The 25,918-nt window shown below is 40.8% G+C and overlaps 1 protein-coding gene across 1 annotated transcript in view; it reads left to right on the forward strand.

Moving 5' to 3' along the window:
* The first annotated feature begins 4,480 nt into the window (after positions 1-4,480).
* asic1c (acid-sensing (proton-gated) ion channel 1c) overlaps positions 4,481-25,918 on the forward strand; it is a 127,428-nt gene continuing 105,990 nt past the window's right edge. The window contains exons 1-2 of the mRNA XM_048253763.1: positions 4,481-4,784; positions 5,461-6,140. Coding sequence (XP_048109720.1) covers positions 5,577-6,140 — 564 coding nt within the window. The 5' untranslated portion in view covers positions 4,481-4,784; positions 5,461-5,576. The remainder of the gene's footprint in view (positions 4,785-5,460; positions 6,141-25,918) is intronic.

Here is a 25,918-nt window from a genome sequence, read left to right on the forward strand (position 1 = left end):
CTAAATAACTACCTGAACCGTGGCACTGAGGATGAAGAAATTTTTATGGTATGTTGGTCTCAACATCAACCTAGCCCATAATCACTTATATGTGATTTGCACCCCGGTAAAAAATGAAAATGCAATATCATTCTGCTTTAATCGCCCCTCTCTTCAGTTAAGATGTTCAGAACTGCACCAAATGTTGTATTATCACGGTTTTTTTAAAAGTGTGTTCAATATGTTCAGGAAGCACTGATAGGCCTACACAAGCTGAAATAGTTTCAAAAAGTGTCCTGTTCACTTTTTCATGTTTAATTGGCTATGTGCTTATAGCTTAACTTACCCTACCCTACCTACCCTTGGATCCAATGAGTGAGACCAAAGTGTTCGAAATAAAACTTTAGGCTACTGTGTTCTCCTGATAACGTGAGCGGAATGGATTTAATGTGGACGCGAACATAAAAAGACGCAGAGTGGCTAAATGATACAGTGCACGTTTTGCAGTGAAAATGTTCCGCCTTTCAAAATCAGGTGTAGCCTAATCCGATCGCAGTTAAAACCATCAATTAGACAACAGAATCAGTAGGGTACCAGTTTTGTTTCATTGTACCAGGCCTACTGTATGTCAAAAGCAGGCTTAGATGAAGCTGGGAAGGATTAAACACACGGTTTCAACACCGTGGTAATCAACCGTGATAATTATGTTAATTTCAAAAGAAAACGGTAATTGTTATCGTCAACATTTTTATTGCGGTTTACCATTATACCGGTAATCGTTACATCCCTAGTTATGTGTATGAATAACCTGACATTCTCTGCGGGCATGCCAAGTTTTGTAGAATTTCATCCATGGGGGGGTCTAAAAAAATTAAGTTATGTGTACATTTAGTGACTGTACACTCATTGTCCTGTAGATGGTGGTGCACACATATACACACGCACACACACACACACAGGCACACACATACTATCGGTATCGGCAATTAGAACGGCCGATACATAATTACAAATTCAGTAGGATTAAAGGAAAACCAAATATTCATCATCATTTGGCTGCATTTCCAGTATTGACGTTACGTAGTCGTTTGTCCACCAGATGGCGCATCGTTGCAGTGAGACGTAATTTTGTTGGAAGTTAATCTAAAGTGGGTTGGAAAGACAATAGACGCTTCCTAGGCCTACAAGGACAACACTGTAGTTTACCGCAGAGAACGTCTAATAAGGTAGGATGATTTCCACATGAAATGTAATTCCCATTTGTTCTTGAAGCCAAAATAAATCTGAGAATGTTTATCAGACATGCTTGGTTTTTACTGCAGGTAGGCTATGTTAATCTTGTACAAGTTATAGCCTATAGCCTAGCCATTGGTTGAGTGATGGAGGCCAATTTGATTATTGATGTATTTGTAGAAAACCATAAATGCGGTTATAGGCTACCAAGCAAATTGATAACAGCACTAATTCTATCTTTCGACTGTGATCTCATTCTCTAGCCACAACACGTTCGCTAACGTGATGGTTTTCTAATGGAAAATATATACCTGAAAGATAACCTGTCTGATTCATAAACACCGGGCTGGGACATTTCTGCTCAAAGTCTCAAAAAGCATCTGAGTCAACGTTAATTCCCAAACAACCACTAGGCTACATCAATCCTTTATTTTCAAAGGTGATTCAAGTAAGGAACAGCATGGCTTAAAGTAAAGTAACTGAAACTACATAAATTCGTCAAAGTGAATCATTTGTGTCAACTCGCCGCAATGTAGATTTATTAACGCACCCGTGGTGATCTACATCTCCATTTAAACCAAATGTTTTAGAGCGCACGTTGAGAGATGTATCCAGGGCAGGGCTGTACCTACACATATTTGTTGCACGTGCAACACAAATCATTCTTTGCGATGTATGATTTTAGTACCAAGATGGAGACAAATTGATTTAAATTATTTATTTTCGCGGAATGGATGTACAGGACTGAGCGACGGTCATATTTTGTACCGCTATGTGGTACATCTAGTTCAGTGTATACTTGGAAAAAGATAAATCGGGCCTTTCACACTATCAGTTCTTGCAGTTAATTACCGAGTAAAAAAAAAAAACAGATAGCAACGTTAAAAATAGCTGTTTAGGTGGGCTCATAGAATTGGAACTGTATACGAAATGTTGCGCTGAGCTTACAAAAATGGCGCCCTGTCGGGTTCAGAGCGTACTTCATGCCTATGACGTAACTGATCTGTCTTGCTCCATTCTAGAATCTTTGGTTTTGGTTTGTTTTTTATTCGTCTGGAGAAGAAAATGGGCTGAGGGAATGGTTTGTGGCCACACCAGCAACATGATAAACTGCAGTTCCACTTCATATAACAGACATAGTGAAGAGAAACAGGAGATGCCCAAATTGCCAACACACCTGAAAAACAGGCCCAAAAAAAGCAACCCGCAACTGCCAATATTTGTTAGTGATTATACACCAAGCAAATAATGAAAATAAACAAGCCCAAAGTGCATCTTTGGATGTCACATTCAAATAATGTCAGCATTCTGATCCCACAGTTTTTTCCCCTGTTTTTAACTGTTACACAGTACATTTTCTGACCTATGATTAGCTTGGTGAAGTTGATATGGTCATATAATTAGGTAAAACTGGGCTATTATGGTTTGCCACCCTATTTTAAAGAGATATATTTAATATTTATGTTTGTGGTGACATTCCAATAATCTGTATAATTGAACCGCTCTGTTAAATGCTCATATGCATGCATAGCTTATCTGACTGCCAGACTTTTCTGCTCTGTTCAGACAATGCTGATATCTTTAGAAGAAAGGCCTCTGCGAAAGCGAAACCATCAGGCTATACATTTGCAACAGACTGTATATCGCACTGAACATACAAGTAAATTCATATGGCTTAAAGGAAAGGTATTATAGAATCCAGAAGCCATAAAGCAATTTGATGTCTCGACCTTGATACCAGCTACACAAATTGTATCAATTTACCATAACAGGAACAAATGCACATCAATAAAAGGGGGGCACCATTCACAGTGGTGGGTGTACTACTGACAATAATCGGGATTGCTAGTGGCAACAATTACAAAGCACACAATGATATAATATCCATTTCAAACTATTGCTGATTGCATAAATGGAGTATTTCATATTTCACTTGGAACCTATTAATTGCCACTTGCGGCAGGATTGGATAGTGTAGTTTTTGTAATCCAATATGTTGATTCTGAGTTTGTAATAGAACTGTCTTGTACACTTTTTCCAATCATGTTAGTGCTTTTGCCTCAAGGCAGATAGGTTTTCATTATTGTTTTGTTTTGGCTGAACAGCCCAAAAGTAGCAGTGTTGAGAGGTTTAGAGCCCCAGATCCAGACCAATGAGCTGAATTGAAATGCAGACAGTGATAGGGATGACGAACAAGATCATTAAAATGCTGTTCATGGCTGCAGCTGAGAGGCTGTGATATGAACTCTGTTTGCTTGTGCTTTTTATTTATTTTTTTTAATTTTAGCTCGCCAGAATTGACCTGTCCACATCTCAATCCACATGTTCCAGGCTCATGCTTGCCTGTATGCCAGTGTCAGAAAAGAAAATTACCACTTGTAGTATTGAAAATGATTGTACATGAAGAAATTTGGAAGACTGGGCTGTTTGTGTGTTAACGTGTGGTTTGATATTTGGATAGAATATCTCATTTCTTGGGAAGTTGCAGACCTGTTTAAAGTGATCAGCTAGATAATGTCCAAAAATAGAAATGCATTGGTTGGTTTATGTAGAACGGTTTTGTTGCTAGGTTTCAGAAGAATGGTATCCAAAGGGGGGATGTGGGGGCATGGCCTTGTCCGAGGTAATTCAGTCATTGTTATGGTAATCACTTTCCTCTGTGTACCCTTGATGCCTGTAATCCACTGTCATGTATGTGAAGCAGTGAAAGAGTTAATCTAAAGGCTGGGGTGAACTTTTAACCCCCAGAGTCCATTGATCTACCCAAATTGCTGAATCTCTTTTTTTTTTTTCTCCAGCTGCTACACATACTCTTAGGCCGCTGTGTTGTGTTGTGTTGTGTTGTATTGCTTTGTGATGTGCTATGCGATGAGGGGGAAATCTACAAGGAGCCAGGACATTTAAAAAGTAAACACATCCTTTGTCATTTGATGAGTCTAGATATATATTTACCATGGAAACTCAGTCTGCATTATAATCATTCTGTCTGATACAGAAAGTGGTTTCCCTTATTGCTTGATGAAACCACGTGCCCATTTTTCTTACAAGTCAAAATGATTAATAAATCATGCTTAATTAAACAACCTTTCCTAAGAGCTAAGCATGAACTACCTGTGGCAAGCATGGAATCGCCAATAGCAGGCAGAGTTACTGATGCAAAGCCATCGCGAATCCTGTATTGAATGAGATACCTCCCCCTTTCTCCACTCACAGACACATAAGCAAGGCAGCAGGCGCTCGGCAGTGGGATGGATTCTGACTACTAAAGAGCAGAAAACGGAGGAGGGGGGGGGGTCGGTTGGTGGAGAGCTAGCTCGCAGCTCGCAAAAAGAGAGGGAAAAGGCGTCAGGCGGCACAGTATAAATCTGTATACTGAACTGGGTGGAGAGGCTTGCGTGGCTTTTTAAACCAATCTTCTGTGGCCAGACAGCAGCAGCAGCAGCAGTGAGTCTGACTGAAAAAAAAACCAAATTGGACTGCCAGCGCTTTCGGACCTCACTGTGGAACCGGCGGCAGAACAAGCAAAGTAGATTCCCATAGAAGCGACAGATCCCTGGCTGTCACACACAGAGGTGGGTTGGTGGGAGGAGGTCTATGACCCTTCATTTTCATCTGGAGAGAAGCAAAGCCACAGGAGGGGGGTTGGGAGGGAAGGAGAGAAGAGGAGGCGCAGGAGAGAAAAGAAGGTGGCAGGAGGCGCGACATTAAGACACACGCTCCTTTTTCTTCCATTCTTACATCTCACAGCATTCCCCCCCGGCAATGTAGAGGCGCTCTTGCCGAGTGGAGGAGGAAGGGTCCCATTGACCGTTGAAGGGGTTAGCTCCTCTGTCTAGGCAAAAGCAAGCCTTTCCATTGCAGCTCTCATCTCCCTCTTCCATTCAACTGCTCCTTCTCGCTCTGTCTCTTCCCTCTACATCTGTTATTTTCCCTCTGTTTGAGGTTTTTATCATTGTTCGGCACACAGCACAGAATTCTTAGGGCTTTCCCCTGTGCTTTTTGTGTCTTGCGAAAGTGGGTGTATCAGGAGCTGTCATTGTGTTCAGTTCCGCTAGAAAAGACAGCTGAGCATGGTGAAGAATAGAAGGGGAGTCTGAAAAGCAGAAAAGGAGGGACCCTGGGACTATGTGAACAGCTGACATTTCTGCACAAACCCACTGCGATGAAAGAGGAATCTTGGAAAACAGCTGTCAAACAATTCCCAGGTAGCACTATATTATTCTTTTAATGTTCTCTTTTTTCTTGCAGTCGCCAAACATTGCAAAGCAGTGTAACGGCTCTGCCTTGGAGGACTGTTACTTGGTTCATACTGTTTTGTTGCTAAGCAAAGTCTTTAACCAAAGTCCTGCTGGTTGTGAGGATCAATGACAGCCATGAAGGGAGACTCAGAGGAAAGCATCGAGAGCATCCGGCCCTCCAACCTGCAAGCCTTTGCCAACACCTCCACCCTACATGGCATGAGCCACATCTTTGCCTATGGGCATATGACTTTCCGCCGCTTCCTGTGGACTCTGTCATTCATGGGCTCACTTGGCTTGCTGCTCATGGTGTGCATGGACCGCGTGCAGTACTACTTTGAGTACCCCCACGTCACCAAGCTGGATGAGGTGGCGGCACCCAACCTCACCTTCCCGGCCGTCACCTTCTGCAACCTCAACGAGTTCCGCTTCTCCAGGATCACTCGTAATGACCTCTACCACGTAGGTGAGCTGCTGGCACTCCTCAATGAGAACTACCAGATCGCCAACCCGCACCTGGCTGAGCCTGAGGTGCTGGAAGCCCTGAAGGAGAAGGCGAACTTTGGCAACTTCAAGCCCAAGCAGTTCAATATGACTGACTTCTATAATCGCACGGGCCATGACATCAACGAAATGCTTCTACAGTGCACTTACCGGGGAGAGGAGTGCTTCCCCACGAACTTCACTACTGTAAGTGTGCTTTCTAGTTTGAATTCATTTTTCAGTGCTGGTGTGAGTTCTTTACCTACAGTTTATTTCTCAGAGCTTTTGGGAGTTTAATTGTTTATTTGGGAGAGATTGGCAAATTGATTAAGCTGTGGCGATCTAATTGAAAAGTGCACTTAGGATTCCCTTGTGTAAAATGATCCTTGGTCTAAGCTTGTTTGAAGGCCAGATAAGTTTGCTTGAAGAATAGCTATTTTGTAATCTTTGCTGGAAATGCTCAGAGGGATAAGGCATTTTGTGTTGCCGAGTCTTAATGCAATCAAGGGAGAAATACTGCATTTGCCAGGCTGTTAGGACATGTGTGGGGGTGATGTGTGAGCACACAACGGAGGTAAGGTGAAATCCCCCTGTAGTGACGTTCAGGGCTTATGGCTAAGTTGACTTGACATGTGGAATTCATTTTTGATTTGGCTATTTTTGTCATGGTGTATGTGTTGCCTTTCAAGAATGGACTGTGCTGTTTATTTTTCCAGAGAAATGTCATTTTAATAGCAAACCTACAATTAGTGTCTGAATTCTCATGGAGGTGGTTTTCTTGCTTTCACTTGTTTCAGTTTTATTTTTGTCTCGCAGTTTGTGAATGTCTCTCCTCAAAGTGATACATCACACCTCAGTGAGGCATTTAGCTCTGCAGAGATGGGTAGACATTGCTACACATTTAAATAAATGAACTACCCTGGACAGTACCCCCAGTATATAGCGGTCCTTAGATTACACACTGTAGTTGATTAACATCACATATTTTAATTACCTGCAAATATGAAATTCTATTAGCCTGGTGCTGTGTGATGTGACAGGCTGTTGAATATCTGAACGTGTATATGACTCAGAATTTCTCTCACACAGGAACCTTTGGCAGGTAATCACTGATGGAATTCAGCCTTAAAAGACTGCCAATTAACTTGAGCAGATGTGTGATAGGCATTGCTCAAGTTGGCAGAGGCCTATGTTATCCGATGTTACCAGTACAATTGAAAGTGAAAGCAGCAGGCTGAAAATTCCATTCCTAATGCTAGAAGTTGGTCATCACTGTACTTGATCTGTAAACGACACACTGTACACTCCACATTGGTTCCACAGGAAGTGTGTCTTCTGGTATAGTCTCTGAAATAAATGATAGTGGGTGAGAGAGAGAGAAACTTTTTTGAGAGCTTATGGGATGTCAACCGAGCATGCCATTCCTATGATGAAGCAGTGGCGTAGGTTTTTGTTAAGGAAAATGCATCAGAATAGCAGCTGGAATCGTAGGATGGGATGCCGAGGTGTTATTATGTGTCATTTTGGAAAATGAAGACATATAGGTAGGGGTAGTGTTGTCATGAGCGCAGGTGTCTGAGTGCAGATTCGAGTGGTATTATCTGTGGCACTATTGGAGATGCATTAGGGGAAGCACTAGCCTGTGAGAGAAATGTCTAACCTGTGAGAGAATCTTGATAATAGTTTAAGCACAAAGTACAATCTGGTTATATAAGTAAGCAGCCTTCAGGAGAAAATATCCTTAATGTACAGCATGGTATTATTTATTAGTACAAAGAGGTTTTGTTCAGATTAAGGTTGGAAGGAAATGTGCTGTATAAATGGTGCTACAAGCAGGTGAACCGAATATACCAGGAGAATGAATTTAGTGACCTTATTTTCAGTGTAACTGAATTACTGAACCACTTTCTTCTCTCTGCATCTGGGGCCTCGTGTACAAAGACTTGCGTGGATTTCATACTAAAACATTGCGTAGGCTACGTGCAAACCTGAAAAGTAGCGTGCGCACAAAAAAATCCTGATGTATGAAACTGTGAGTATGCAGAATTCCATGCAGCTTTTCTTTTCTTTTTCTCATTTAACATGAAATTAAGCGCACCTGCACAAGCAATACACTCCACCCTCTCTCCTCCCTCAATCACACTCATTTTAATATGCCAACTAGAAGGCCATTCGAGAGTGCAGACCTCCACAAAGACAAAATGGCCTATCCCGCAATATTAATAACAATGAAAACTCATTTGTGGATCCATTCATACTCGAACCTACTCCAAAGTTAAATAATTGAAATCATCAAATTAAAAAAAAAAAGTTTATCTCCAATGAATGCGATGTAGAAGTGCTTATCCGACGAAATGGCAAGAATCTTACGTCTTTATCATCTGTAATTAATAACTAAAAAACAGTAGTGGCAGAGTGTGGCAGTGGCTAGCTATAGGGTCAGAGACTGGCAGAATTATTGGTCAGTCTGCAAGTAGGTGACAGGGTTCACATAACTGGGCTTGATGGAGGATCGCACATTCTCACGTTCAAATAAGTCTTCGTACATCCAAACGTGAGCGTGAGAAGTGGCGTACGCAGCATTTTTGTGCGTACGCAAGCTTTGTACATGAGCCCCCGGGACACCTGAACAGATACATCCTCACAGGGTCGAGTAGACATAATAAAGCACAGACCTATGGAGCCTTGTCTCACCCAGTGACCACTCTGTCAGGGGTCAAATTCCACACAGAGTTTCATTCTCTGTCATTTCTGATTGGAGAGGCCTCTGCTGCAGCTGAATTGATGGTCCATAGCCACCTGAAGGTCAGAAGTCCAATTCCCTAAGGAGCCTTACTGTGCTGTAAATTGCTTTAGATAAAATAGTATGGCAGACACTTTTAATGTCAGTCCTGATTTGATAGCGCAGATATCTCTAGTGCACTCTCTAGTGCAGATACTGCAGATTCACACAAAGTGGAGTAAGTGGTTGAAATGGAAGCCGTGGTCCTGTCCCTGGCTGAGTTGAATATGTCAAGCACCAGTAGGTTACCAGTATCTCTCCATGCCATATAAGATTTCTGTTTAAAAGCACTGTTTATATTACCTGTCATTTGCCTGCACCACGTGCATTCACAACTCCTGAGCAATAACTGAGTGTTGGAATCTAAATGAGAGAACGGATGCAGAGAGCAATCAGTATATCAACTTTCTCTCCGGTGTGCCACTCCTTATTCATAACAAAAGCAATGTTTCTTTATCTTCCTGTTGTGAGGAATGGTCTGAGAGACTGAGTGGTGAGCGGGTCAATAGTCTCAGGATCAATATAACATGAACTCTAAGATTGACATGAACTCTTAGATTGTTCTATGGATCGAGCCAGTGAAACATCAGTCAAGAATGTAACATTATGTCTGGGGTTGGACTGACTAATGTTCTATGGCCGAAGTTATAATATAGTTACAGTTCATACTCTATGTTCAAGTGTGTTACAACAACGACTTCTTGAACGTATGTTACAGGTGTGTGCTGGACTGGAGGTAGACAGTTCTATTTTGTATTAGATGTCAGTCCAAGCTGATAGCTTAGTTTAACATCGCAAACTGCTGACTTCACGTTAACCTGTGCCTTTGTTGGCACTGGTACAGGCCATCCGTCTTATGCCAGACTCTGCTCTAATTTCAATTTACAATGTATGGCTCCTCTATTTGCAATTCTCCAATAGTGTTTGAGCAGATGTCCCTCCCATTTCCACTTACTTAAAGGATATGGATTTATTTAGCTGTCGTATTGTAGACAGTAATTCTCAAAGTTCATTCTGCCACACACATTTTAAATTAACACAATAGAATCATTATTACAAAAGGAATTAAGGGAGAGTTTTTGACTTGTTGCATAATGATTGATTGATTTGCCTTTTCATTTCTGACGACAAGTCTTGGAAATAGTACAGGGGTGTTTTCTGGGCTAATTGTAGTATTGTCTTAGTTTCAGACAGGTACAGTATCTTTCTTTTCAACCCATGGAGCTACACAGGTTGGCTAACATTACAGTTATAATTACTGCTAAGGGCTGTGGCATGAGGATTCAAACAGACTCAACCCTTATCTAAAATGCACAAAAGTATGACATCAAACATGGCTTGTTCCTTTCTTCTCATATCTTCAAGGTCACTGTTCCGTATCTAAGGCACAGAAAGAAATCCCTGGTTAGATTATAGTTAAAAATATAAAGCTACACCAAACATACCTGGTTTGAGAGGGATTTTACACATTTTTACATTTGCGCACCACACAATCTCACATTGGACATACATTGGAATTTTCACAGCTGTTGGTGCACCTTTTACACTGTTCCACTGCAATAAAGATCCTAGCTGAGTACCGATTAATTTATTCTGGTTGTATACATATAATCGCTTCTTGTTGAATTAAGGCTATGCTAAAGTGCATGTTTCACAATAGGCATCAGTTCATGTTTCTTATTGACTTTTTGTCTGTTTGAAATTATGTGACTTTGTCTGTGGAATCCAGAATCATATTGTTGAGTTGCTTGCTTTGCTTGTCGACAGGAAAATTGTCAAAGGAAAAATTGTTGCATAGTTTCTAAGCACCCTCAACTGTCAGTTCAATAGCTGTCACGTTTACCTTTTTAGCTAAAGATGGAGATCGCTTCATTTACACGTTGGTTGCTGGGCAACTGGGCTTGTGGCTTTCAAAAGCAAATCATTCATGGGTAATTGCTATTGTTGTCTGAGATGACAAACAGCTGCTAGGTCATTGAGCTGGTGAATGCAGACACTTCAGTGTATTGACATGAATGTGCTGTCTGCACTGTCACAATTGCCTTGGTGAGCAATTGAACTTCAGCCACATGGTTTCAGAGTGGGCTGATGCTGTGGCGTATCTCGGTGATTCCCTCAGTTTTCCGTTTGTGTAGCGAGGGTACGTGTGTGTATATATGCTGACCGAGGACTGAATAGAGGTGCCGAGGTGCTACACACCATTATGCATTCCAGTGCACGCACACACTCTGGCTTGTCACCGTCTGGCAGCATTTCACTGCTGCACAGTGAATAAGCCTCTTGCTCAGTGCGGCATGTTAAGAAAGAAAAAAAAAACATCTCCCACACTTTCAGTGCCTCACGTCCACCTAGTGGTTCCCCGTCCCTTCCAGTTATCTCGTAATACCCATGAGTACACATTTAATACCACTGGTATTTTTATTAACATTGGACAATAACCTCCACCATCATGTTCCGAATGCCTTTTTTAAAAATTCTGATACCGCATGGCGCAGTCCACCTTACCGTGAGAATTCATAGTTTACACACCTCTTATTTTACCACTACACCCCTGGCTATAATGTATATTATGCGTCTATAAATTGATAGTCGTAGAAAGATGTTTAGGTAATTAACTTCATGACATGAGTATAAAATGATGAGGTATTGACATTCCTTGCTTCAGCTACATTAATGTCTGTCATTGACCTTTTCTTGTCATTTTTCACAAATCCTCTAAGCATAGGTGATGGGATAATTTCTGTGATGACTGAATAGGGATGTAACAATGCACTGTGAATCGGCTAAAAATTGATGTACACGTGTGAAAATTACAACCAGTTAAGAAAAAAATTGATCATGATGCAACTACGTTGTAAATTTGTACGTTGCAAATTTGTTCAAAAGTGTTGCATTCAAGTTTACTACCAAGTTCTTATCAACTTAATCCTGATGTAAATGGAAAAGTATTTTCCCAGACTCAAAAGGGCCTGTCCTTAGTAGAAAATCAAGGACAGTTTGAAACTTAAACACAAGTGGGAAAACTGAACAGGTCCAACTAGTGGACGAGGTAGCCCATTGGTTACTTTGTTTATAATATTTCCAAGCTTCAACCAGTGCTGCTGACAGCTGAAGCAGCAAGAGACAGAAACAGGCAGAAAGAGCTGTTGGAGTCTAACAGTAGGCTATAATATATCTTCATTATGTGTGCTGTCATGAATAAATAATCAGAAATACAGTATATATATATATATATATATATATATATATATATATATATATATATATATATATATATAAAGTGTATATATATATATATAAGTATATATAATATCAGTACTTTATATAATAGTATGATATAATAATAATAATAATAATATTAATATATATAATGTAATATTTTAGGCTACATGGCCCAATATGCCCCTCTCCCCCAGTCAGACACCTTAACTAGCATAATGTCTGCCGTAAAAACACTGATTGCAGCTTATTAAACTAAATGAATTGTGAGAAAATTGCATCATGAACCTAAAATTGTGAATTCGTATGATACTACGGTGTAAAGGTGCTAGGTAGTAGAAGAATGACTGGCCTGTTGTTCTTGCAGTGTTTCTTCTAACTGATGACTAATACTCGAACTAACTAAGAAAATATTCTTTGGCGAGTGCATGAAGGTAGCATATTTTATTTTTTTTAAACCAAAAAGAGTTAAAGAGCTAAGCACACAGCATGAAACATATGCCTACAAATGTTTTTTTTTCTACCCTTCCATTCACTGAGAAGTGGAATGACTGTCAGAACATGATGTAGCTGTAAACCTAAGAGGACTCACACAATCCACAAGATGACTTGTGCCTTTTTTTACTTTCAGCGATGTTTGCAAGATTAAACACCCATCTTTAGTAGTCTGAGAGTACTGGTAATTCCTACTGTCTGAAGTCTTGACAGTTTTCCCTTGTGTGGTGACCCAGTGCGTTCTCACACTTTTGTTTCAGGAATTAGTATTCAGAGACCTGTAAGTGCAGACATCTCTGAAACGGGCATTGCCTTTCATCTTATTTTCTAGATCATGACAGGCGTTGAGCCTCGGAAACAGCCACTGACTGATTTGGCATATTTCATGGATCAGCACCTGTTAAGCCCCAATAGAGTATCCCACAGATTTCCAAAAAGTTTTTTTTTTTTTTTTTTTAAAAAAGGCCTTGATTGCCACTATTTCATCTCTAGTACTGTTTGGGATCACAGCAGAAGGCAGCCTTGAAGTTATCACACTTTGCTGTCAATTTGTGTCCAAGGGATTGAAAACACAGGGCAGCATGAATGGATTTGACCTTCCATCAGCCGTAAGCAATGCTTGTTCTCTAATGGTTTGTTTCTCAAACCACGAAGCTAGTCCACAGAAGACCTGTGGAGTATACTACGAAGCACATTAGACTAGGGATGCACTATATATCGGCGGCTGATATATTATTGGCCGATAAGTAAAAAAATGAAAATATTATTATCGGTCCGATAACAGAATTCTGGCCGATAATTTGCGCCGATACTTTTTAAAGTCCTAATTTAGGCCTACATAAGGTCCGTCTGGCTACACTGAGCTACTTGAGCTTGGTTGGCTATACTTTTTCCTCAATATAATGTCAGCGGTGTCGGTGTGAATGTATTTCACCACTCTAACAAAATATGTGCATATGCGTTCATTTGGTAATCTGTGCATCTCAAAATCCTCTCGTGAATGATCCGCCATTTAACCTTACCAGAGCGGAGCTCAGCCCTATCTAGAGCCGTCTTGTGCTGGTGTGTTTGCACTTTACTTTTTTTTAGCATATTCTAGAAAAGTTAGCAATGGCGTTGCTCAACCACCATGGTACGACGCAACTTGCGACCAAACAACGACATTGTTACACCTGTTTCCAGAAAGCATCATACCTGTGTCGCAATTCGCTACCTCTGATGTTCGAACACTGTAGTTCCAACAACGTTGTTGATGATGCAGCGATACATATCATTGGTGGAAACAGTGGCAACGTGTAATACCCCACCCCCTAGAAATTCTCTGCCACGGCCTATGTTGACATTTTTCTAATTTAAACCGAGTGATTATTGCTGCCATTGTCATCGTCATCTGCAAAAACCTAAACCTATTGCAAGTATATAAAACATTTTACAAACAACGACATTGTTACACCTGTTTCCAGAAAGCATCATACCTGTGTTGTCAATCTGCAAAACCTAAACCTATTGCAGAATATATAAAACATTTTACAAACAACGACATTGTTACCATCTGATGTGTTCGAACACTGTAGTTCCAACAACGTTGTTGATGATGCAGCGATACATATCATTGGTGGAAACAGTGGCAACGTGTAATACTCCACCCCCTAGAAATTCTCTGCCACGGCCTATGTTGACATTTTTCTAATTTAAACCGAGTGATTATTGCTGGCATTGTCATCGTCATCTGCAAAAACCTAAACCTATTGCAAGTATATAAAACATTTTACTGAAGCTGACCAATATGTGTCATTATTTGTGTTAAATATCTATGTTGGAAAAAATATATAGCCTGGACGAATGTCTGGGTATCGCATATGTTTTTAATTGTCTCGTGGCTTAACGGCAGCGCGTCAGTGCACTACGTGCTCGTTGACCATACATATTGTATATAGTTACTCTACATCGAGAGACCATAGGTACAAGACATCAGTCAAACAATTGAATCTACGTGTCACACTAGTTCAAGCTACAGGATAGATCAATCATTGGGTCACGAGATAAACATCCACTTCGTAATTTTTGGTTAGGCGGTTGTGTATTTTGGTTAGGTGCTCCGGACACCAACAGGAACTACCAAGGAACGACTCCCTAGGGGCAGTAGTTCAACCGACCAAACTTTGCGTCCTTGTTTGCGATTGAGAGTTTGAACTACCCTTTCTAGAAACACCAAATCCAAGAACGATGGAGCGAACTACCAAGGTTGCGACGCAAGTTAGCAAACAACGCTTTCTAGAAACGAGCCCCAGGTTTGGTTGGCAGCATAAAACACCATGGTGATAAAGCCACGATAAAAAACAGGCCACTTTCGTGTCACAGCATACCCTGGCTTTGAGCGCAACATACCCCGCTAACCCATTCATCGAGATTCGTAGTATAGCCCACTGTAGCCCTTCCTCTGTTGGTTTACCCAACAAAAGACAACAGATGTGGAGAATAGTTGTGGTCCTCTTCATGAAGATGTGGAAAAGGCTCGTGGACTGTTCTGTTAATTTGCTGTGTAAAATATCACCTGGCTGTGCCTCCAACAAATTGTTTTTGTGTCTTTGCCCTATGCCTTGTGCTTATACTCTTTAAAATGAATGTATTGTCCCTATCTGGACACAGAGATGTGTTAAAAAGACAATGCAAGTTGTGTTGTTTTCAACACATTCGTTTTAAGAGTGTAGAACCAAAATATATCATACTCCACCCTGAAGCATTAACCAAAAGAGGCATCCATGGGTCTGACACCCTACTAGATGTTGACTGACAGTTTTCATTCTTTTGGTACTGGTGGGATTCAGTCCATATAAATCAAACTACTCTTACAAGTCTATTCCATTGCACTTGAGACTAGTCCCTGAAATCCTTTTTTGCTTTTTGGTCAACCCCCCCCACCAGGGTGACAGTCCTGTCTAAAGTAATTTTTCTGTCCTCTGTTTAGTCAGGTTGTTATGCTGACTAGAGTTGTGTTTTGCTATGCCCATGTGAGCCTACATCCTTACATAAATACATGAATCGCAAAAATAGTCATTGTATCAAACAGGCATGTTGCAATGACTGACACCAATGTTACATTTAAGTTAAGAGGTACACAGGTCTCTGCTACATTCATATATTTGAAAATAATTAACCTAATTTATTATTTCATTTGGAAACATGAATATTATGAAATAATTAACCTCAAACTCAGTTTCTCGCATAGGAAATTACACTGTACAGGGCTAGGGTTAAATAGGGCTTAGCCAGGAACACAAGCCAGAGTATATGGCCAAGTCTACGCCAGGAGTCACCATAGTTTGTGTCTTCATGGATTATTGCATGTCTACCATGAAGATGGAAGGCATTGTTGCTTTATAGTAAGAAAACCCATGGTCGGTTGTTTGTGGCCAAGTTATGACGCAGTTCTATTATATTTCCGCTGCATCAAACCCCTGTTTGACACAAGGTCAACATTACATAGATGGACAGCAGGCACTGTACTATAGTTGTAGTATAGGCCACACAGTTTATTGAATGTATTTATCATCTTTTTATTAGACTTTGCAGAGAACTGCATAGATGGTCAAAAGGCGTGCAGTATGTCTGTGTAAGTTTGTGAGGGTGCTCACTTACCAGCCAGAGGGCGCAAGGCCAGGGTCCTTAGTATTCCTTAGTATAGTGTTAGTGTTGTTTTGTTTTCTCTATAAATGTACTAGTAGTAACAACATTTTTGGCTTTGATTCCCAGTGAAAATACATCCTGACAAAATGTAAATCTTCCCTGTGCTCAAATTTCCTGAAAAATGAAAAGGTGTTGATTAATGTAAACCTTACAGAAAAGGGCAAGAAGCCGGTCGTTACCAAGGTCATAGGATGGGTTCCTAGGGAGTCGCGACAATGATGTAATGGCTTCTTTTCACTGCCTCCCCAAGTCACTTAAGATTAAAAAGTGTTTTGCCAAATATGAAATGCATAAACTGCACTGTCATCGTCAGCACCTCTGCACTCTTTTTATTCTAGCCTCCAATCCTCTCCGATCCTCCCTGGATCCTCCCGATCCACGTCACAGAGGCATCGGCTTGGGCGTAATTCACTTCCACCCACCGCTGTGGGCTTGTCTGGCACCTGCTGCCAGTCCTCTCATTAGTGTTATTTAAGGAGCAAACAAACCTGGCCGTTTAGAGGCTGCTTTGAGAGGGCAGACATAAAGATAAGGGCAGAATGTAGGCATAGAGCAGGTACTTGTCAGTCTGAGAGCCAGGCAGTAGGTTGTGACTGTTCCAGGGTGAGGTGGCATGGCCTTTTTTTTGGTCCTGTGTAGATATCTTGTCAGATTATGCAGTTTGCATTTACCAAGAACATAAGCTTTGTATCTGAAACTATTTGTCTACTGGGAAAAAAATCTTCATACCACAAACAAGTTTTGCACTATTGTGCATTAGACTTCTCAGTACTTTAAAGCTCATGCCACTGTATCCTGTCATCCACTCAACTGCTGGTGAGCCATAGGGACACTTCTGAAGTGCCTCGCAACCTTCCACCTTAGAAAGAAGAAAATGTTTTGGATTAATACACTGATGCCATTTAATTTGTCTGGTTCTCTTTGCATGATGCACTCTTTACAGATCGTGGTGTCAGTAGATCTTCACTGCACTGCATTTTGATTTCATTGCACTGCATTTTGATTTCATTGCACTGCATTTTGATTTCATTGCACTGCATTTTGATTTCATTGCAGTTTTCACTCTTAATCTGCACTCGGAAGTGGAGAGCATTTATTTAATTTGCAGCAAAGCCAGTGCGGTATAAAAAAAAAAGGTTGATACAGTAAATTACTCTTCTCGCCAGTGGCTAGTGAGTGCAGAGGAGGAAACCCTGTGAAGTGTTTTATCTCCTTCACTTAAATAAAATGGGCCGTAGCACTGGAGAAGTCATGAAGGAACTTCATATAGATTTCTACATGCAAATGCTGCATTAATGAGCTTGAGGTATAGTAAGGGCCTTTAGCCTGTAGTGTTATGTATGTTTATTCAATACCTGTGCAAGGTGAAATCAGATATTCGGGGTGCGTGCCCCTTCGAGATTTAAGTATTTACAGTTGTCTAAATTAATCAGGATTACAGTAGGAATTTAATCTCTAGTCACCTCACAGATTTTATCATTCATGGATGCTGATGTAGTTGGGGTGGATTTGAAAGTAATCTGTGCCAGTTCAGCATACCTCATTGTAGTAAATCACTTCTCTTTTGTGTAGAGCATTGCAGGTAGTATCTGCTGGATGTTGTAGTAAAAATGTAATGTACGGCTGATACTAAGTACATTCGCCACTCTCACAACGAGATACACACACACATTTGCACATATACATCAGATTTTCAAGGTTGTGCACACACACACAAGCACTTCGATTTGATAGTTGGTCAACTGCATGTCTACAGACCTGACGATTCCTACAGTAAATGCTTGATATCTGTAATCATCAAAGTGCTTAAATTGTAGTAATTGTCCACTCAATGTTTGGCTTTTGACTGAAGAAGAATAATAATAAGTTGGGGAAAACCCTCATGACGGAGGTGAAATGTGACTTAATTATCTCTGACAGTAACCATAGAAATCCCATACGTTGTCTTGGCCTGGTGTTTTATCCTGAAGGGAGAACGCCAGTGTCATTCATTACACCACTCTCTCGTTCTGCGACAAATAATCGCTCACCGCGTTGTCATAGTAACCTCATGTTTGTCATTTGCTCAGACCTTTACGACACTCATCAAAATACTCTGTGGCCAAAGCATAATCTCAATACGAAGGACACTCAGAAAAAGCAGCTCCTGTGCGGCAGGCCTTTTCCATTGTAATGGCTAATATGGTTTTTTTGTGATACAGTGATGTGATGCTATTTCTTTGGTACACTGGAGTGTGTCTTTTCTTTAACAGTTGCCAGGGATATGATTGTCAGATTCGGATGAAGGCTGCCATAAGCCTGTGTCAGGTATACATCTCAAGTGTGTTCAGGCCAGATTTCCCCCAGGCTGTTCTCTGTGCCTACACTCCTCCGCTACCTCTTAAGAATCACCTCTCATGAATACATCCAAGTGTGACATTAGCTATACTCGCCTTTAGCTTGTAGACTGTAACCCTCAACCTTCTTTAGTGAAATGTCAGTATGCCCACAAGAACAGCAAGGCAGCAGTGGAGTTTCAGACCACTGATTTTAAACAGCAGAGCCGCTGCTTAACCACTGACTGTGGTAAGATTCAACATGTCTTACCCATGTGCTCTCTTAATATATATATAGAAGGATAGATTAGATGTAGGCTGTAAGGCAGAACAAAACATTAGATATTGGTGCACATACTGTCACAGTATCATCATGTCAGTAAAAGAAACTGGACCATTGTAATTCAAGGTTTAATGTTCTTAGTCTACAATGACAGATAAGGAGTATATAGGGTTATTTATAGAGAGTATAAATAGACATTTTATATAAATAAATAGCGCAGTGCAGTAAATGTAAACAGTAGAGAAGTAAAATGTAAATAGGTAAACAAGTAAGCTAAAGTGCTAGACAGGAGGTGTAGGGGGCAGCCGTGGCCTACTGGTTATCGCTCCGGACTTGTGACCGGAGGGTTGCCGGTCGGACCCCTACCAGTAGAAAGCGGCTGAAGTGCCCTTGAGCAATAGCCTGGCGAGCCAGACCCACATTAAAATGTAGGGTCTGGGCACTCACCGTTCACAGTGCTCAGTCCGAGGGGCGGGATAATCAGTTGTCTTTGAAATTCCCTCTGCACGCAATAGGACGCAATAGGATATTTGTTTTCAAGTAGCAGGGAATTCAAGCCAAACCGTTGCAATTCTGCCATCAATCATTATGTTAATCCCACCAAGTGACTCTATACACGATTTCAATGTCCTGATTAAGTTTCGATTTCTGGAGCTCACAAGCCAACGGAGAGTTGCTAGACTAGCCCTGGCAGCAAATGTAATTTGCAGGTCTAGATTTCTAGGCTACTTGAGCAAGGCACCTAACCCCTCACTGCTCCCCGAGCGCCGCTGTTGTTGCAGGCAGCTCACTGCGCCGGGATTAGTGTGTGCTTCACCTCACTGTGTGTTCACTGTGTGCTGAGTGTGTTTCACTAATTCACGGATTGGGATGAATGCAGAGACCATATTTCCCTCAAGGGATCAAAAGAGTATATATACTTATAGAGTCGCAATATATTTATATTTTACTCTGCTGCTGTAAATAGCAAACTTCTTGTGACTTATCCCCTCCGGTTACAGGTCCGAAGTGCTAACCAGTAGGCCACAGCTGCCCACACTCTAGAGGGAGCTCTACAGTAGCCTAAAATACCTAAACCTGCATAGTGTACCTTGGCAATTGTAGAAAGGCCTGCTTGACAAGTTAGGAACAAATGGGCCCCTATTTTGACAGTGTAAAACGCATGGTCTGAAATGTATGGTTTATGCGTATTTAGGGCATGTCCAGTCCACTTTTGCTTGTTTGACGGTGGAATAAGTGGTCAGACGCCAGACGCATAGTTCAAAAGCATTGTTCTTATGTTTTTGAATGAGGGTGCCATATGCCGTTCCCTATAAGAGCAAGGAGAATATAAGAGCATGGTGTGTTGATTTTGACGACGAGTGAGCACATCTCTGCAGAAGGAATCTGCTTGCAAGTGCGACCGTGTATGAAACCGCAGGTTTCCACCAAAGCTTGCTTTGCTAAAACAGGTGTGTGTGTACGTGTCTAGGCGCCTAATTGGGCTCGTAGGCAGAACAGTACTGACAAGTGGTTAAAATTCAAAAATGTAGCCCGAAAAAGCCTTTACACACTTCTGCTTTGACCGAGACGCTTCTCATTCACTTTACATGGGCTTACATCATCCGTTGCCAAAGTGTATTGTAGTTGCATTGCTTAGCTCCCATCGTCTCCATCAAAAAGTAGAAAAACATTCAACTACTGAAGCGCTAACGCAGATCAAACTTTTTTAATTAACAAACCCGTGGGTGCACAAAGTTCACTGAGGGCGGGACAGCGTGCAATGTTCGAATAATCATCCCAATTGAGCATTCCACTTTGAATCACATAAAGTAAGCCTATGCACTGTAAAAAGGAAAAGAGGGGTTGTCACAGTTACCTCAAGAACACAACACATGAAATTACACAATCTTCAAACTGTACACAATGTTACTACGTTGAACTAGCGTATTTTGCAACTGCGCTATCACACCTGGAGCAGCAGGGGAGCTATGTGCGGATGCTCTTTGTGGATTATAGCATTGCACTCAACACCAGACAGAGGGTCAGAGTGGGCCACCACACATCCACGGCCCTAAGCCTCAGTACTGGCTCTCCTCAGGGCTGTGTGCTGAGTCCCTTTCCCTACACCCTCTTCACACACTGCTACTGTCCATCACAGTAACTCCATGGTGAAGGTGTAGGGTTAGGGGGGGGGGTGAGAGATGAGGTGGAGCAGCTGTCAACATGGTGCAGGGCCAACAACCTGCTCCTCAACACCCCAAGGACCAAAGAACTCCTCATAGACTACAAGAGAAAGAAAACATAGATCCCACCATTAATCATCAACAGGGACTGTGTGGAGAGGGTGCTCTGCTTCCTGGGAGTCCACATCGAGGAGAGCCTATCCTGGAGCGTGAACACCTCTGAGCAGTTGAAAAAGGCCCAGCAGAGACTGTACTTCCTGAGAATACTCAAAGACTCAAACATCACACAAAGACTGCTGGTGTCCTTTTACCGTGCCTTCATTGAGAGAATACTAACATACTGTATGTGCGTGTGGTACATCAGCTGCACAACGGCTCAGAGGAAAGTGCTCCAGAGGGTCATCGACACTGCCCAAAAAATCGTCGGCTGCCCTCACCCAACACTGGAAGAACTACACAGTTCCCATTGTCTCAAAAAAGCCCAGAACATTATAAAGGACACCCAATATCTCGGTAACTCTCTGGTTGAACTGTTGGCTTCAGGCAGACGGTACAGATCAATTAACGTAAGGACAAATAGACTCAAACACAGTTTTTATTCAACTGTAATAACCACCCTCAATGCTGCAAAAAAATAATGTGCAATATGGAATCTGATATGAAATGGATCAATGCATTGACAAAAAGTATGCATGTCACAGTATGAAGATTTTATGTTCATACTGTTTTTATGCAATAACTGTGTGTTCATACTGTTTTTTATGCAATGACTCGGTGTGTGTATGACTGTGTGTTTATGTATGCTGCTAATGCTGTTATATGTTTCTATTTATTCTTTTTAAGTAACACTAGCACTTAAATTAATGACTCAATGAATGATGCACTGATCACATGGAATCCCTTGGTGGCATCACTTCATTGTGTTCCCATAAGCCTTTGCAAGAACACTGAGATAATCAAGAAGCGTCTCACAAAATAGATATTCTAACTGACTGAATAGATACTCTAACTGACAACTGAAAAGACATTTTTGGTAACTTGAGTTACTTTAATGACTTAGTATTTTGGATGTTGTAATGTCTTCAAGGAACACCTTTTGAGACAGTTTTCTGAGCACATACATACCCAAAACTAGGGTTGTCGTTAATGGATAAATATACATCATCACAAAACACAATATTCCTAATTATCATGATAACTAAAGGGTAATGTCCGACGAGGTGTCCCGGTATAGTACAGATTTAATGGAAAGGCAAAGAACTCCACAACACAAAGTGGAGTGGAGTTTCCTCCACCAAGTCATCATACTGTAAATACAGTCTTCATTATTACATTGCCTGTAATTATCACGATGAAAGCTGTTGTTGTGATCATTTTTCAAATATTGTGAAAACAATTGTTATCGCGACATCCCTACCCAAAACATCTCATTGGCAAAGCCCTGCTACCTGGGCACAGTGATTGCACGCAGGTAACATGTGCACAGAGTTTGAGAAGTCAGTCAAGTCACTGTATCCAAGTATGTATCTGCTTAGGAAATTGCTGTGTCTCATTGTACAGTTATTTCTCGTCTTCATAAATACACAAATCACAGCATGTAAGACCATTTTGGAGTTCTTAGCAAGTCTATTTTGTCACTTTTGGGAGCAATAGGCTAACTGGTGCAACCCACGTTCAGTAGGCTACAGTAGGCTAACAGTGGGGGTCACAGAATACAGTAGGTTATTGCACACACAGAGATGAGAACGGTTATGTATCCTCTTATCTAACTGGAGAAGAGAGCAAATGTCCCAAGAAATTGGCATGTTCCTTTAAATGTAAGTCTATGTAAAGTTATGACTGCAACAGTATATCACATCACCAATTGTATGCACCAAACTGAATATTTCTTCCTTATCCCATCCAACAGCATATTCAAACAGCCAAACAACATAATCAATATATGCTAGAATATGGCACAAAGTCCTTGATGATCAAGGCTTTTACATAGACACACACAGACACACAAACACATGCAAGCACATCGAAACTAATCCTAACTGAAATTAAGCTTCTTCTTGCCCAATCATTTCAAATAGGTCTTGAGATTCTAATGGATCATTATAATCATCTTGCATGGGTTGATTTGTTGACATCTCCCAAGTGCTCCAGTCATGCTAAAAATAGTCTTTATTTTAGTATTCGAAAGCAAGCTCAAAAGTTTCCTCCACTTTGCATCTTGACAACGTTCTCGAGGCCTGTGTTGCTAAGGCAGAGTTGGCCATGATGCATTGCCTCCATGTCTTTGTGTGGCACCGCATTACTAGAGGTTCAGCACGATTAAGCATCCAATTTCCACTGCCTCTGAGAGCATGTGCTTCCCGATCCTCGCAAAGGATGAAATGCAGGCTGAAGCATGGGGGAAAGCTCACAGAGGACGATGTTTTCCTAATTATCCACGCAAGAGTCTCGCAGCATCTCTGTGTCTGTGAGTTGCATGTAAAAACATAGATCAGACAGCCACGCAGGGGACAGTGTTCACAGGCAAATGAAGTAATGAGTTTGAGACCTTGGAGGTAGGAAATGGGGGGTTGGTGTGCAATGATGTTTGTAGGGAAATTGCAGGAATTGATAACATCAAGCTGTTGCTGCTCTACATCTGTATTGATATGTCAAATTGATTTGTCTTTTGATTTAACTCTGCGCAGCGGTTCATAATGTAATCTACATTTAATTCTGCAAGAATTTTCTCTTGATCATTTTTCAAGCCGAGAGAAAATACTTATCAATGTTAAATGTCTTAGCTCTCACTAATCAATGACTTCTGAAGGCAAACTGCATTCTCATGTTTTTATGTCATTTTTATGGTTTGGTTATCTTTAACTTTATTATAACCTCCATTACACTGAGCATGGAGGTTTAGGGGAACCAAAGATTTATTTATGCTTTTGAGAAATCATTGCTTTGATTTCAGGCTTCATGCTCTTTCTAGTCTTTCACACCGCAGTCTAGTTCTTTTGGATTGAATGTGCTTTTGACTTGAGTGATACTGCATTGTTTCCAGTTCATAGCAAACTGATATGTTAAATTTCTTGTGTTAGCCTTCTTTTCTTGAGGCCAGTGTGGTTGTGCATGCAGTCACCTAGGGCATCCTGTACATTTTTAATTAAAGAAGTACTGAAGACCATCAGCTACAAAGAAAAACAAAACCATGCCCTAGAAGCACACACAAGAATGGAGAACACAAATAAATTGCACTCCAGTTGTCACTTCCATCATATAGGTTGACACACTCCAATGACTTCCATTATATTTTTCTTGACATGAGACTGCTGACCTACTGAGGCCATAGGACGACTGGAAGCTTGTTGTATAGTGGGTCCATTTTTTAACAGTGATGCTTCAGAATAAGAAGCCACTTAGAAGTAGGCACTCCCTGGAGACTCATTATAACTCTTAAACTGGAGGTTATGAAACAGTGTCTTCGCAGGGGATCCAGTCTCCCCAAATTACAGTTCTACAGGGAGGTGAGAGAGCCACATAAATCTCACAATTGCACTCTGCAGTCATTCTAATCAAAGCTGATAATAAGATGCATTAACACTTCAAATCTACCATTATCACAATATACCACATCACCCGATTGATTGCTGATTTATCTACAAAAGCACTTTAATCAGATGGTCCAGGTTTGAATAGTCACCCTTTGTTAAAAAATACATCCTTTCCTGATATTGATATAATATTGGCTTGAGATTATTTAATGTTTGCTGTCAAAGATGGTTATTTTGCAGTGCCGTAATGTAAATTACAGTAAAGGATTTTAACTAATTTTGTGAACATGATTTTACATTACATTACATTTGGCTGACACATTTTTAACCAAAGTGACATGGTAACAGTTAAGTTTTAAAACAATTCTCTCAACAATTATAGGACAATTTAAAAACAGTAGAGTACAGTAAGAATAAGTGCATCAGTGAGTGCTGTTTTTAAACAATTCAGTGTCAGTTCAAGACGGCTGGTAAGTGCTAGCATCAGCAAGACTTGTTGTAAGTGGTGCTATGAGAGGAGATGTTCTCATTTTAATGACAACATAGCACAGTATGCCTTTAGATCAATAGAAGGCATTACTGTGCAATATAATTATAATTTCTTCATTTCTGTTGACGGGTCACATAATCAGGACATGGGGTTTAGTTCTGATGTAGCCACAAATCTAATTATTATCTGTACATGGGATAATTCATGTCATTTGTAGTGCAGTCATTTCTGTGGCAGTTTTTAATACGAAAATGTGTGGTAATGTTCACCCACGCAGCTTTGCTGAACTGAACGTTGCTAAACTGAATCCTTTTGGCAAGGACAAGGATAACCGCACTCTCCATATTATTTTATAAGAATACTGGTTTGTAAAAATCATTAGAAAAAAAAGCATATTACCATAAATGTTTTTGTGCAAACACAATAGATAATACTTTGACCGGAGACATTCTCAGAGGGCTGACTTGTGTCACTGACTGATGCGTGTCCCTTCTTTTTATAGATTTATCAGTAACGTCTGCCCTTACTATGTTATTGGGCTTTGATTCTAATGGATACATCTCTCCACTACAATCTGGACAGCATCATGGTGTGAGGCCAAAATAAATGTGTGTGTGTGTGTGTTAGAGAGAGAGAGCATTTGTACTAAATTAAACTGTGTGTATGTATTTGAGCACTGCTGGCAGAATCTGCCTGCCCACATCCCCTGCCCATGGAGCTGAGGCACACTTGGGGAAATTGATAAGAAGTCAGCAGTCCTCCAACAACAACAAAAAAAAAAACAGAATTCCCCGCATTTCCAAACGTTGAGTAATTAAGCTATGGTGTCTTATTTTTTGTCTTCCTCAGAAGATGAGTCCTGAGGGAAAATGCTCAATTTGATAATATCAAAGCAATCAGTCTATTTGAGAGATATAATGAATGAATTCAGAGTTCAGAGAAGACTGGACCACAGGCAGTTGCCATATAACCTCATTAATTCGGAAGGCAATGTAACATAAGGCAACATAAGGAAA

The sequence above is a fragment of the Alosa alosa genome, chromosome 1, assembly GCF_017589495.1.
Source record: "Alosa alosa isolate M-15738 ecotype Scorff River chromosome 1, AALO_Geno_1.1, whole genome shotgun sequence".
Classification (NCBI taxonomy): Eukaryota; Metazoa; Chordata; class Actinopteri; order Clupeiformes; family Clupeidae; genus Alosa; species Alosa alosa.